We start from the raw sequence: 14238 nt of genomic DNA, 5'->3' as shown, positions 1-14238 counted from the left end.
CACGCGGTTATATCAATGCGCCACGCTTCAGTGCGCTCTGTGAAGGGGATAAGTGGGAGTGAAGAAGAGAGGAGAGGAGAGGAGAGGACAGGACGGAGGGCGATTCAGTCGGAGAAGTACCGAGAGAGAGAGAGAGAGCATCTTTACGGAGCTCCGCTGCTGCTGCACCTGCTGCAACTTGCTGCCTCCATCATCACGGCACAAACGTCCTCCTCCATGTCCAGCGGGTGAGTCCACATGCAACACTAGTAATGTCTGTTTTCTTCACAGGGATCTTTCTCTCAAATGGCATTATTTTTTAGACTGGCACCAGATCGTTGTGTTATGATGCTGGACGGTCAACTGTCAACATGTCCAAAGATAAAAACCCTATAAAGAGTATTGATTGACCTGAGAGGGAGATAAATCAATACTCACAAAATCTTCCTGCGTTCATATTGTTGATAAATTAGGAAAAAAAGACACATTGAAGTTGTCCTGCAGCAGCAGAAGAGGAGGCAGTTGGGCTTCACGGCAGATGGGTAGACAAAAGGAGAAACCGAGTGAAAAACTGAGACAAAGGACGTTAGAAAGCATTTTGCCTCGACACTGGCTGCGTCTGCTTCACATTTGGGCTGCTTCATTTTAGTAGAAAACCAGTAAAATACAGTTGTATACATTATTTTTCTAATATCGACAATCCAGCATGGGATGAGAGCATCTGAATCCAAATCGGCACTAAGGGCACGTCAGACCACTACAACCTAGATTTGATCTCATATAACTCTGTTGTTCCTCTATATTTTGTTTGACTAACACAAATAATTACAAAATTACAGTTCTCATGATTTGAGTCTAATTCTATTAAAGACTATGAGCTATAGGCCTCGTGATTGTATCTTCATCTTGTAATAATAATAACTAAACCCTTGAAGCCTATATATTGTTTATACCTGCTCTTTCACTAATGTTGTGTTTTATTACAGTTTAATGATGGATCACTCTTTCCTGCCTCGGTCCATGTGGACCGGTGACAGTAAAGTCCTCCAGCATCCAGCGGACCTCTACACGAGCGTGGTCGTTACGCGCAGCATCCCTGCAGGCACGTGCTTCGGTCCATGCCTGCTCCAAAACACTTTCTACGACACCATCGCCTTCATAGCGCAGAAATCCTGCGACAAGAGAAACAAATCCTACGTGTTCAGGGTGAGTTGGACTGTACAGTTGTCATGCAACATGGACATTTGACCTTCTGTCTCTGAACAGCTTTGTTTTAGATAGTTATTAGATAACGCGCCTGCATGGTGAATTCAGACCATTTATTCCTTATTTTAATTTTGCCTGAATTTACTTACTATTTATTTTGTTTGTCATGAAGCTGCTGTTCATATCATATTTATTTTTGTTTATAGCTTATTTAGTATATTGTATATTGGTAGAAATTCTATTTTTTTATTCTTATTTTATTCTAACGTTTTTATCTATTCTTTTGTATAATAATACTGTTTACTTGCACCAACAAAACCAAAGCAAATTCCTAGTGTATACCTCTTACACCTGGCAATAAACACGATTCTGATTCTGATTCTGCTGTCTTGGGTATTAAAGGGACTGGGGTTCAAAAACGTGAAATAAATAATTTAGACCGATTGTCACCTGCTGATAAACAATTTCATCTTTGATTATGTTTTTAGGGATTTCAAGCTTGTAGGAAAGATGTAAATTAAAATATGTGTTGGTGTCAACAGGTGGACCCCGAGGCCATGCGTAACTCTGCGCTGGTGCTGTCCTGGCTGCGGCTCGTGCAGGCTGCGCGTAATGGAGAGGAGCAGAACACAGAGGCCTTTCTGAAGGCAGGTCAGCTGTATGTGAGGACCATCCGGGACATCCAGCAGGAGGAAGAGCTGCTGGTGTGGTACGACCAGGAGCTGTCTCACCTACTGGGCTTCACAGACACCACCAGAGGATCAGGTGAAGGTGAGGCAGAGCTCTGTTAGTGCCTTAGACATGGGCTTTAAATATAAAGCCCCTCAGCACCCTGAGCATTTTCTCATTTAAAGGTCCCATATCATGCTCATTTTCAGGTTCATACTTGTATTTTGTGTTTCTACTAGAACATGTTTACATGCTTTAATGTAAAAAAACAACTTTATTTTCCTCATACTGTCGGCCTGAATATACCTCTCTGTCTGAATTGCTCCGTTGACGGAACTGCAACAGAATTGTGTTGCTAGGCAACAGCTTGGGTCCTTGTGTACTTCCTGTTAGCTGATGACATTCACATACACACTGCAACCAGGAATAAACTGGGACACATTTAGAATGTTTACGTTTAAATCTGTGTAAAGGCTCTAAATATTGTATATTCGTGACATCAGGAATGGGCAGAAATCCTGACAGCTTGTTTCAAATGCAGAGTTTCTGAATACGGGCTGTGTGTATTTCCCTGTGGATTGAGCGTTTCCATACTTTCACAGTATTTATATAGGACTTAAGCCTGCTTTATAATAAAAGAAATAAAATATATAAATTATAAATTTTTATAATATGGGACCTTTAAAAAGCAGCATATTGACTGTTTTATTGCAGTATGTACCATAATGTTTGACTTCTATGAGGATGTAAATTTATCTTAAATTATTTGTTATATGTGCATTTATCTATATATCACATCGTGAGATTTTTTTGTCTTTCTTTCAGAGTTCAAATGTGTTAGATGTCACCAGGTCTTCAAGAACGAGTACCCTTTCCTGGCTCACTGCCGGTTCCTGTGTACTCAAGTCAAGACTGACACCTGGAGCCGCGAGATCTACGAGCACAACAAGCACGTGGAAATAAAGAGGCAACACCGAGGAGTGACAGATTTCCACAACATCGCCAGAGATTTGGAACACAAGAAATCTGGCAACAACGAGGACGCAGAGATTTTCCCCAAGAGAAGGAAATACGAGGAAACTCTTCATCCCAGAGGACGGAAAACGGTTCTGTTGGAAAAAACGAATATCTCCAACGATGACAATATCACACCTCTGATCAATAATAAGGGTTACGACCAGCAGCAGGCAGCAGGAGATGCGTCTTCCTCTGCGGGGAAACTGAAAGCTGATAAGATCAAACCGGATCATTTGGGATGTAAGAGTGATGCTTTTACGCGCGACGGAGAGGTGGACGCGCGGCCGGAGGCAGGTGTTCACTCAGGTGTTCACTCAGGAAGCAGCAGCAGTGCGTTTTCTCTGGTCCTGTCCAGCAGTCGAGGAGAGCAGAGAAGTGCTTTCTGTAAACCGAGTAAAAGAAGTTCTCCTGTTGACCCCCAGGTTCATCTGAGCAGCTCTCCAACAGCCCCATCTAGCCGCTTAGAGGAGATGACAGACCGCTTCACCTCCAGGTCTGTTCTGCATTGTAAAAAAAAAAGTGTAAAATAAATAATAAAAAAGTGTAAAATAATAAATAGTAATTATCTTTATATAATTAGCCTTTATTACTGTAATTTTACAAGAAATATTTCACTTTTAACATATATTTATTGTTAGAATAGTCATACACCGTAAATCTAAGACCATTTACATATACATCACAAATGAAACATGTAATTTTATGTTGCAAAAGCCCAAATTTACATTAACTCAGAAGTTTTGCAAAAAAAATCTGTATTTTTCACAAGAAATATTTTTAGAATTCCATGAAATCCTTTTCTTCTAACATAAATTAATTGTTAAAATAGAGTCATAAACCTCTAAAAAACAGAGTAATTATCTTTAAAAATGATCAAGAAAAGCTTAAAGACAGATAATTACGATTGTGATTACAATAAATACTGTAAATCTAAGACCATTTACATATAAATCACAAATGAAACATGTCATTTTTACTTTTTTTCTGTCATTTTGAAATACAGACAAAAAAATGTAAAATTTCTTGAAAAAAAATGTAAAAGAAAATGTTTTTTTTTACAGTGTGGGATACAACAACCTGATGGCGTCCAACATCCTGAGCTCTGATTTACACACTGTGCCCGCATTGAACAACGCTTTCCATTACGCACCGCAACACTGGTCCAGGAGCATTGGCGTCCAGCTGCACACTACCGCACCCTCATCCTCTCTCACCATCCTCCCACCGACCTTCACCTCGTTCGGGGTGTCGGTGCAGAACTGGTGCGCCAAATGCAACCTGTCCTTCCGCATGACCTCTGACCTCGTGTTCCACATGCGCTCGCACCACAAGAAGGAGTTCGCACAGGAGTCCCACGTGAGGAGGAGGAGGGAGGAGAAACTCACCTGTCCGATCTGCCACGAGTATTTCCGGGAGAGGCACCACCTGTCCAGACACATGACTTCTCACAACTGAGACAAGATGGGACAAAAAAAAAGCTTCAGCTATTTATTTCCCTAAATGATGCTCGTATTTAACAGGTTTAGACGAGACTTTGATGCGTAACAGTGAATGTAGGTATAGCTGTAAAGAAAATAGCAAAAACTGGACACACGTGGCCACCGTCCACTAGATGACGATAGAGGTACGTGTAAAGCTGATCTCACTGCAGTTTGTTGTCTGTCCTTTTAGCTCTGCTGACTGTGTGTGTTAGGTTGATGGTTACTTTTGTGCCTTATGGAACTCAGGAGGGAAGAAAGACGGAGAGAGATAATATGGAGGACAGCTCATGATTGTCATAAACAATCCTCTTATTCATCAGCTTTTCTCTGCTCTGGTTTGTACAAGAGATGTGGATTGAGTGTGTTTGCACATTCGGTTTGGAAATCTAAAATGATGAAAATGAAACAGACGTGTTGAGTGTTTTTGTTCCACCATTATGTCAGTTTTGTGTCTGCTCCAACAGGCGGCGACTGAGACCAACTTTTCTCTTTTCCCCTGTAGCTGATTCAATATGAAGAACATCTATAAATATGTTTGCTTTGTGAAGAGCCTGTCCTGAATGATATCAGTGTAAAAACAATACTAGTGTATGACCCAATGGGTCTCATCACTACTTGACAATATGAGACAAAACTGTTGTTTAAAAGATGCATCAATACAATATCTGCATGTCATTTGAGATGTTTCACCCAACATTTCTGCATGCTATTTGAACAAAAAAAAAAGAGCTGAAAACAATAAGAGGCTGATTTCCAGGCTGTCACTCCAAAATGAAACCAAGTTTCATGCTTATCATTAATCTAGAGACCTGGATGGAGTCCACATAACCCTTTGAATTTGTGATTTTTATGTTTCTCCACCCACAGCGAGAGGCTGACGTCCCATTCAGGTCAGGCTGCCGACAGATGGACATAAATAGCCGTCTCTGTTGCAGGTAAATGAGCCGGCAAGAAGGCATGAAGTTCATGGGAAAGTCATGCCTCGGCCAAGTTCAGTCACTCTGTAACATATAAGTGGGGATGTAAAGCCGCCCATGCTGCTGTTATCTACTTTTATTTGAGTAACAGAGTTTATCCTCCAGTCTCTTCACACCACAAACTGATGATTTGTTTTATGTTGGGGACTGAAACCTACACAAGATGTGAAAAAACACCCAGAACAAATAACATGTTCATACCACTTATCTTAAACCCAAATAGTATTTGTTTCCAGACTAAAATGCACAAATTGGCTAAATAAAAGTTCTAAAAGTTATTTGGAAAAAATCAGATTTTTAAAATAAAATAGCCAGTGCTCCACATGATTGAACGGGTGATTAAGAGACACAGTCTCTATTAAAGCTACATCCTAATGAACAGAACTATTAGCTCTCAGTATCCATGTGAGGAAAAAGCCATTTCAGCCCAGACACAGAAAATCCTCTGTTGTCTAATAATGGCTGTATTGCTCTCCTTTAATTGAACAGTCATCATGTGGAAAAACAAATATTGTTCTTGGTTCCCCACTTGCCTCGTTCGGTTCTGGCTTTTAGGCATGTGGCATGGGCTCTGAATGCGAGCCTAGACTGCTGTGGTTTTCTCTGCTGGAATTGACCATTGTGAGTGCTCTCCTGTGACTGTGATTGCGGTTGACATGGGGTTCACTTTGTAACGGCAGACTGTGGGTCCGGACTGTAAAAGGGATCAGTCAGGAAATGAGGAAAAAAATGAACCTGGATGTGTTCATTACAATCGGGCCGGCCTACTCCTGAAGCTAAAACATCTATTAATGTAAACATGATTTATAATAACCCTCATTAACGGTCATCATCATAATTTACATGGAGGTTAGACGCCATAAAGAGTGCGTTTGTACAAAGGTTTTAGTTGCTGAACATTTCCACTTGTTCAAAATGGAGAAAACTGAATCATGCATTTAGTATTTCAGACATTTCTGTCTCCCATCATCTGTCTCTCTCTGTAAATATGGATTAAAGATAATGTCTTTACTGCTTATCATCATCATAATGTTAGAGTAAAACAGCAGCACACTTTGTCAGTGAATGCTCAACTTTTATTACCAAGCTAAAACGATAAGATAAGACGATTTTATTTAATACTTACTGGTTTGAAGTTTTCATGTTTTATTGTCGCACAACATTGAATCCAATGGGATTTATTGTGGCTTTTTTGACATGGATCAACAGAAAAAAAACTCTATTTTAGTCAAAGTGAAAACAGATCCCTACAAAGTGATCTAAATTAATTACAAATATAAAATAAATGTTTGCAAAAGTAAAAAGAAACACCTAAATCATCACTGTCTGGTGCAGCCAGTTGGTTTTAGAAGTCACATAATTAGTTAATCCAGATGTTGTTGAGTCAACATCACATGGATCTGTTTTCACTTGGACATTAAAGGATCTTCTTCTGTTGGTCAGTGTGAAAAAAGCCACATCAAAACACCTTTGATTCTTTGCTGTAAGACAAGAAAACACAACAACTTCCAAAGAGGGTGAACACTTTTTATAGTCTCTGTATATCTAATGGACAAAGTAATTCAGACAGGAAGGGTGGCACGATTAGTTTTTAAGGATGATAACAGGTGACTCCACGCTCAAAGGCAAGCCAAAAGATTTATAGCATTATTCTCATCCGCAATAAACAGTATACGGGCTCAATCTTGTGTTCCTTTCCACCCCGTGGTTATGAAACGTCTCTGTCTTTGAGACAAAATCACTGTCCAGTCTGAAGCTTCAGAGCTGTTGTTGCTAACAGATGTGGTCCTCTGTGCCAACTTTTTCCAGGCTCAAGGCAGAACCACCGCAGAGTAACGAGTTAATAATCAAAAGGCTCTCTCTGTCATTTCACTGTCAGTTTGTCACACTGTTTGGGAACCACATGGGCCACCTTCTTCCTCTTATGAATAAAAGTGACAAGCAGTTGACATAATCTGTCTGCAACCATCTGTTTTAAAAAAAAAAAAAAGGCTATTGAGGAGAACATCCTGCGCTTGGAAATGTTCTGCGTTTGAATGGAGGGATAGAAATGGGGACTGCGTTTTGAAGTTCAAGTGGCTGACGTCCTAATAGGTGGCGTGCCTGCTTCCTCCGTCAACCATTAATCCACGGCAGCTGCATCGGCCACATTATTTGCCGGACAACAGGCGTCTGAGCCTTTGGTGTGGGGTAATAACGGGTTCAAGGGGCTTTAGGGGAATGTTGGCTATCTCTGAGTGGAACCTTTCCTGCTTTTGTGTGAAGTTATTTTGGAACAGTGGTGCCCTTTTAGGATTGTTTTCACAAAAAAAAAAAATTCCCCCCCCAGGAATCAAACGTTACACGCAGTAATGACCAAGAATAACACAAAGTGTATGAAACAATAATATTCCAGCAAGAGCATTGGATTAAATTAGTTTTTTTTATTCTAATTTATAGAAGGCTACCTTTTCATAATTTAAACAATACACATGTACAAAACAAACATCTCATCTAAAATATAGTAATACATAACCTAGTAACCATGACACGTTATTTTTAACCAAGTTTCACATTCAAAAATAGAAAAATATTTCTGGTTTCATTATAACATTCTTGAAGTGTTATGAGGGGGTTGGTGGGTGCAAATGAATTCCAGATGCTCTCTACGATCCATTGGATATTTCCTTTTTAAGATACACACGGCAAGAATGTACAATAACCTCCCATTCTTGCAAACAGATGAACGTTGCATGTATGTACAATGTGGCTTGTGATTTGTTTCAAATTAACAACAGCTGTATGTAAAAATACGTTTCATAATCTGTCATCTGTGTGTGACTGTGTGTGAGCTGCCCGATGACACATCGATAAAGTCTTTTATTTATAGCCTTTGTGTCCAAAGAAAACATGAACGCAAAGTCACGGTGAGCTGTTTGAAAAGCAAAGTACATTCTGAGATAAAAGAGGAAATGAAATCCTCAGTATTATCTCAAACACAGAATCAAAACAACTGAGCTTCTTGGACATGTGGAGCCCTGACTTTACACGTGTGACTCTGCTCCTCTTGCCGAGGCCGACGCCAGACAATGTGTCTCTTCAAGTCTGCTGCCGCGGGACAGAAGAGATGGAAGTGATTTCTCTACAGCCTATGTTCCTCGAGGAATAACGACGGCCAAAGTGACTTTGTTTCTCCGGATCAGGAAACCACTTGACAAACAGAGGTATGGTTCTGTCTCCATTAGTCTCTCCACGTTCACCCTGTTTTGTCCTCTGCCCCCCCGTTGACCTCCCCTCCCTATCTGCAGGAGCAGGACTGGACGGACATGTTGGGGTAAACCTTGAGCACTGGATTCCTGCATTCATCCTGGTAGAGCACAGCCAGAGGACTCATCTTCTCTGGGACGCAGCAGGGCTCGGGAACTCCGGGGATGATCCCGACGGCTCGGACTATGCTCTGGATGGTGGCGTGGTTAGACGGCCTCGCCACCTGGGAGAGTTTGAGAGGAAGAGAGAAAATCAATAAAAGGGAAAAGAACAACACACTTGCTAAATATAACTTGGTAATGCCGTTTGTGCTCCTACCTTGGGCATGGGGAAGCCACATGTGCCAGCGCAGTAGTAGGCATCAAAGGCCTTGGGTGCGATGACCCACTCGCTCCAGCCAATGTCTGCGAAATCCACTCGGAGGTTCCTCCTGGAGCAGCCTCTGTGCTGGGTGTCGGCCCACTGCCTCCTTCTGGCCTTACGCATTGTTTGTTCATCAAAATGCAGAACGGGTGACTGAGAGTTAGCGCTCCCCTTGTGCTTTTTTCCCTCATTCCTCCGCTCATGTTTTCGTCCATCGTTGGTCGTCAGCACGCGACTGTCTTTGAGTTTTTTCTCGGTTGAGTCATCAGGTTTGAGCCCCTGTGATGTTCTTTCTCCTTCTTTGAGAACCCACGATTCTTCTTTCTGCTCCACTCCTTCTTCCTCCTGGCTCTTTCTCTTCTTTTCCTTCCTACCTGATTTCGGTTTGAGTGCCAGGTACCAAGTGCTCTCCCAGAGGTCATCCTTCCTGTAGCCATCAGGCCTGTAGTCCACCTCGGGCAGCTCATTGTTCTCTATGGGGTCAAAGATCAGAGTTGCTTCCCTTCTCTCGCGTCCATTCGACTCCGGTGAGGAGTTGGGTCTGTGAGAGGAATGTGAGGGCTCGTTGAACGGGTCATATCTCTGAAGGCTTGCCGCCACGCTGTTGGGCTCTGCCAAGGCTTGGTCATTAGCGTACAGTAGCAGGTAGGGCAGGCTGCCTCCAGACAGCGCCCCCTCTGCTTTCCTCTGGTACTGCTGCCCTAGGTCCAGCTCTACTGACACCAGGAGATGACCCTTGTCTCGTGCCTCCTTTATGACCTGGGTCACATCTTTCATCTGCCACACCCCTCTCCTGTGGGGGTGGAAGGTCACATTGCCTAGGAGCGACCCCGTTGACCCAGATCTGACCTCTGACCCGGAGGAGACAGAGCGAAGGAGCAGGCTGACGGACGGAGGCGGGTGGACGGCCGAGGAGCGACAGGACGGGCTTTTGAAGCGTTTACAGAACCAGGGTTTTTGATGAGGGCGCCGATCGAGCAGGAAGTGGAATGTGGCGGACAGGATGACCTCTGAGTCCTGGAGGGTCGTAAGGTTTAGTCTGTACACCGTCCTGTAGTCAGAAGAGTCTGTAAAGACAATCAATCAGTCAGTGGCAGTCAGTCAGGTGAACAATTAAACCTTCTTTTTTAATCCACACAATGATGTTTGTAAAACCAAGATTTGATGCTTGACATAAAAGATAAATCAGCTCACAGGTGCGTCTATGTTCTAAAAGTTTAACATTTAAGTTAAATAAGCCAAAAGTAGATTTATATGTTCCTTTGGTTGTTGAGCAGACAGGTCCATACCGATGGGCTGAAATATTTGGCACAACTAGATGATAGTAACCAGGAGTTGTACCTAATTTGAATTTACACTTCTCCACTGTTATTTAACAGTAATCTAAGAAGAAGGAATGCCTGAAAAAGGAACCAAGAATTTAGTATCAAATTGCACTAAAAGCACTCCTGCTGCGGTTTAACACCTCTGCTCGTTCTGTGTTACATGACTGAGCTGTGCGGCTGGTATAGGCGGCTGCATGCCTTGGTAGGAGTTCAGAAGGTGCCCTTAAGAGGAACCAGACTCTGGGGATCTGACTGGCTGGCTGGCTGGCAGTGGTGGTGGAGGGGGGTCGAGCAGCAGAGAGCTACATATTCATGATGAACATTAACTTCAACAGCAGAGTTATTGTTCATTGTGTAAGAGTTCAGCGGAAGTATGGGCTGACTCAAGAGATATACATTACCTCGGATTCAGCCTGCATATGGAAGTGCTTACCTCAGTTTCTCTTAAAGCTTCCCCCTTAAGCCTAATACAGCCAGCACTGTCTGCCCAGACACCAAGACATAATCAACTGTTTTAACAGATCTAACATTGTTGTGAAAACTCTCTCACATCCCTCCTTGGATTACACTGCAGCCTCTGCAGTAAAAATACACACGTGTTATGATATGCCATCCGAGAACTATGTGGGATATAAATGTCTGTGAGTTGTGTTTATAAAAACAGCATCAGACAGAGAGGAACGACTGTGCGTTAAGCCCCCCTGACTCCAGGACGTGGAGTCACACATGTCCTGGAGCCACAACAGGAACGCAGGAGCCACGACAATGACCCTTTGCGGCGCGTAAAACTTGCCACTGAGGTTTCACAGTGTTGGAGCTGATGCGCATCGCTCTGCAGGGAATCGCATACATTCTTGTCTGTCTGTCTGTCTGCGGTTAATTGATCAGAAGTGGGCACACAGCTGCTGCCACAAACACACACATCCCAAAATCATTTCAATGCATTCTCAGACTGTTCCAAAACAATCCGACCTATTTGGAGCGTCTGGCCGAGCAATGCAGCCCCACTGAGTGCTTTGCACTTTTAATAACCATCAATGGAGAGGATCAGGGCAGCTTTCCGACTACTACATTTATATTTTTGTGCCGGATTACTGGTTGCACTAATGGCTCAGGCTTTTTTTGGTTCCATGCTGAACTCTAAATTGTTGCGAAACCTATTGTAAGATTAGATTTATTTTTGTAAAGACTTATTTTATACAGTATACATATTGTATTCTGCTCTTTAAGTTAGATCTGGAACTATATAATTTGGCGCACCTTACTTGCTTGTAAGGTGAGTGATGATTAGGATTGGCGGAGTGATATGGAGTAAGAAGTGATGTGCCACCTTTTGGTTATGGGTATTTAATTGTCCTATAGGCTTGAGTTGAGACATTAAAGTGGATCCTGTTGCACAGACGAAGCTCTTTCTTTACCCACATCAGCCCTACAGTAGTTTAATTAAGTAACAACTAAGTTTATAGTTAAGGCAGCGAGAAGTCCGCCTTACACTATCAATTGCGCACTGAAGGAATATGTGAATCAATGTGTCCACGCACCTTGGCTGGCTCGGAAACTCCTCGCAGTGTTTCCTTCTCTGAGCCGGGCACCCCTGTTGTATTTCTCGTACAGTTTGGACATGTGCTGGGAGACCATGTCCTGATCCAGATCATCTGAGAACGGGTCCGCTGATGATGATGATGATGGCTGGAGGAAGCTGCTGTCCTCCTGTGCGCTCCCATGAGACGTCATGATCCGGACTGATGCGGCACCCAGGAAACAGTTCAACATCAACAGGAACAGGTGCGAGGAGATCATACTCAGAGCTGCCATTTATATAAGTGATGAAAAAATGAATACAACAAATCCAAACAGTGCAGAAAAATGTCCCAAAACGACCCAAGGTGGACTTTAAAGAGGCGCCAAATCAATCCAGACTAAAAAAAAAAAAGGCTGTGCGTAAAAGTTCCACCTCTCCTCTCACTCCTCTCTGTGTGTCAGACTGATGCTGAATGGGTTTTAGTCCGGGCAACAGTTGGAGCTGCTACTTTTACACTTGCCTGTCTGTGTGAGCGCCAGAGGCTTGAGGGGGTTATACTGGAGCGGTGAGAGGCGCTGACGTATCTGCTCCTGTCAGCCAACGAGGTCTCTGCAGAGCAGCACAGCCAGAAGTGGAGGTCATGATGCTGACCCCACACCCTCCTCCTCCTCTCTTTGATGATGATGTTGTTGATGATGATGATGTCTTCCTTATGTTTTGCATCGGTGGAGCAATATAACATTGATCCAGTGGCTTTGGCACAGTGTTTTAAGTGCAGTACTTTGTTTGTTTAGCACTGGTCAGACAAAAGCCACTGTGCTTTTTTCCCCCCTTTTTGGCAAAGTAATTCCACCTCACAATTTTTCCAGCTCACCACATTATTTCCAGTAACCATTTTTGACATGCTCTCAGTCACACATAATTTGCATAGAAACACCTACAATAATAGTCTGACCAACCACCCAAGGGCCATTGTTAGCGACAGTGATCTGCATTTTGCACAGAGTTTTATGAGTGTGTGTGTTTCCGTCGAGTTTTGTAGTGAGAGGCTGTGGCGTAGCTGGAGTAACTTATAGTGTGATTATATTCTGTGTATTGGCGTTTTCAAGCCCGTTTTTTATTTTCTCTTGTGCGTATGTATTTTTTTGTACGTGTGTGTACATGCGACTTGTTTCCAGTGTGTGTCTCTGGTGTCTGGAGCCCTGTACCAACAATGCTTGTTTTGTGGGAAGTGGTGGTCTCCAGCAGAGAGGCTGTAACTAGCTGGGCCTCTCGGGTCACTCTCTGCCGCTACTCACACACACTCACATGCACGAGCACACATACAGAGAGCTACATAGTACTTTTCTGGCCCCCAAGGGCCCCACAGGATACTCCCTTTCACTACGTTCCACACCAGCGACAGGTCTTAAATCTGGACTAGATGTTTTTTGAAAGTGTGTGTGTGTGTGTGATAGCGGAGGAGCGGAGTTTTGCTCAAGTGGCATGGCTTTGTCAGAGCACACAAACTCATGGATGCTTTGCCGTTTTCCCATACCATGTGTAGTTGTACTCAAATATGATTAATCGTTGTGGTTATTTGTTTGAGAACACGCAATGCTGTTTTCCGCTTGGTTTAAGTGTCATCTTTGAAAATCACTGTGAGAATGAAGAGTGGCATTTGAGAATGACCACTCTGTAAAACTAAACCCCCTGGTGACACAAACAGATATTGAAAGATATACTGTTGTTTCTTTGGAAACCAAACAATAATTGCCCAACAGTGAGCTGTCGTTCTCTGTCATTAACAAGCCATTAAAAGCCCCTTGTCATTATGACAGCATGGGAGTATCTCGTTGTGGTTCTCTGAAGTAGCACATGGAAAAAAACAAGGAGACCTTTGCATTTTAGACACAGACCGGCCACTATCTATTCAACAAAATGCAGGAGTTTACACTGAAATACCTCAACATACGTGCGAGCAGGGACAGAGGGAGGAGAGTTAAAGTGATATCTGAAACCAGGGTCATAATAAATAGTCCTGGGGAGGAGACAGCCCAATACAAGATGAAGCGTGAGGACAACAACGTGAAATGGCTTTGACCTCTAACCCTGAATATGTAGGGCAGTGTGAGATTAATGTTGGGTATTATCTACAATAATGCTCCTCTCTCCATCACGACTGTGAGGACATGCAGCAGCATCACTGTGATCTAATGAGATAAAACAACCCAGCAGGACAGAGAAACCGCTGGTAAATGTTTCTCCAGAGATCTCAACCAGGCGCATAATCTAAGGCTACGGTTACACGTGTCATTTCAGTACGACTTTAATGTTTTTTGTCTGAAGTGCGGGCGTATTAAGTGACAGCTCGTAGTGCCCCAAAAGTGGGATGTTGCTACTGGATCTTCAAAGCCACACGTGGAAGCAGTCAGACTCACACTGAGATCCCACACGTTTTGATTTTGATGAAT

At 43.0% G+C, this 14238-nt stretch overlaps 2 protein-coding genes across 2 annotated transcripts; one reads left to right on the top strand and one right to left on the bottom strand.

The window, feature by feature from the left end:
* znf488 (zinc finger protein 488) lies at window positions 1-4885 on the top strand. The gene is made up of 5 exons (XM_074645752.1): window positions 1-227; window positions 966-1185; window positions 1728-1956; window positions 2680-3364; window positions 3933-4885. Exons 1-5 carry the CDS (start codon window positions 16-18, stop codon window positions 4324-4326), a joined length of 1740 nt encoding a protein of 579 aa, XP_074501853.1. The 5' UTR covers window positions 1-15; the 3' UTR covers window positions 4327-4885.
* A 2852-nt stretch (window positions 4886-7737) lies between these two features.
* gdf10a (growth differentiation factor 10a) lies at window positions 7738-12408 on the bottom strand. The gene is made up of 3 exons (XM_074645738.1): window positions 11805-12408; window positions 8894-10005; window positions 7738-8798 (listed from the first exon to the last, which is right to left on the bottom strand). Exons 1-3 carry the CDS (start codon window positions 12076-12078, stop codon window positions 8607-8609), a joined length of 1578 nt encoding a protein of 525 aa, XP_074501839.1. The 5' UTR covers window positions 12079-12408; the 3' UTR covers window positions 7738-8606.
* Between the last annotated feature and the right edge of the window lie 1830 nt (window positions 12409-14238).

This window comes from Sebastes fasciatus, chromosome 9, assembly GCF_043250625.1.
Source record: "Sebastes fasciatus isolate fSebFas1 chromosome 9, fSebFas1.pri, whole genome shotgun sequence".
In the NCBI taxonomy this organism is placed as follows: Eukaryota; Metazoa; Chordata; class Actinopteri; order Perciformes; family Sebastidae; genus Sebastes; species Sebastes fasciatus.
This window is presented reverse-complemented; position numbering and strand designations above follow the sequence as displayed.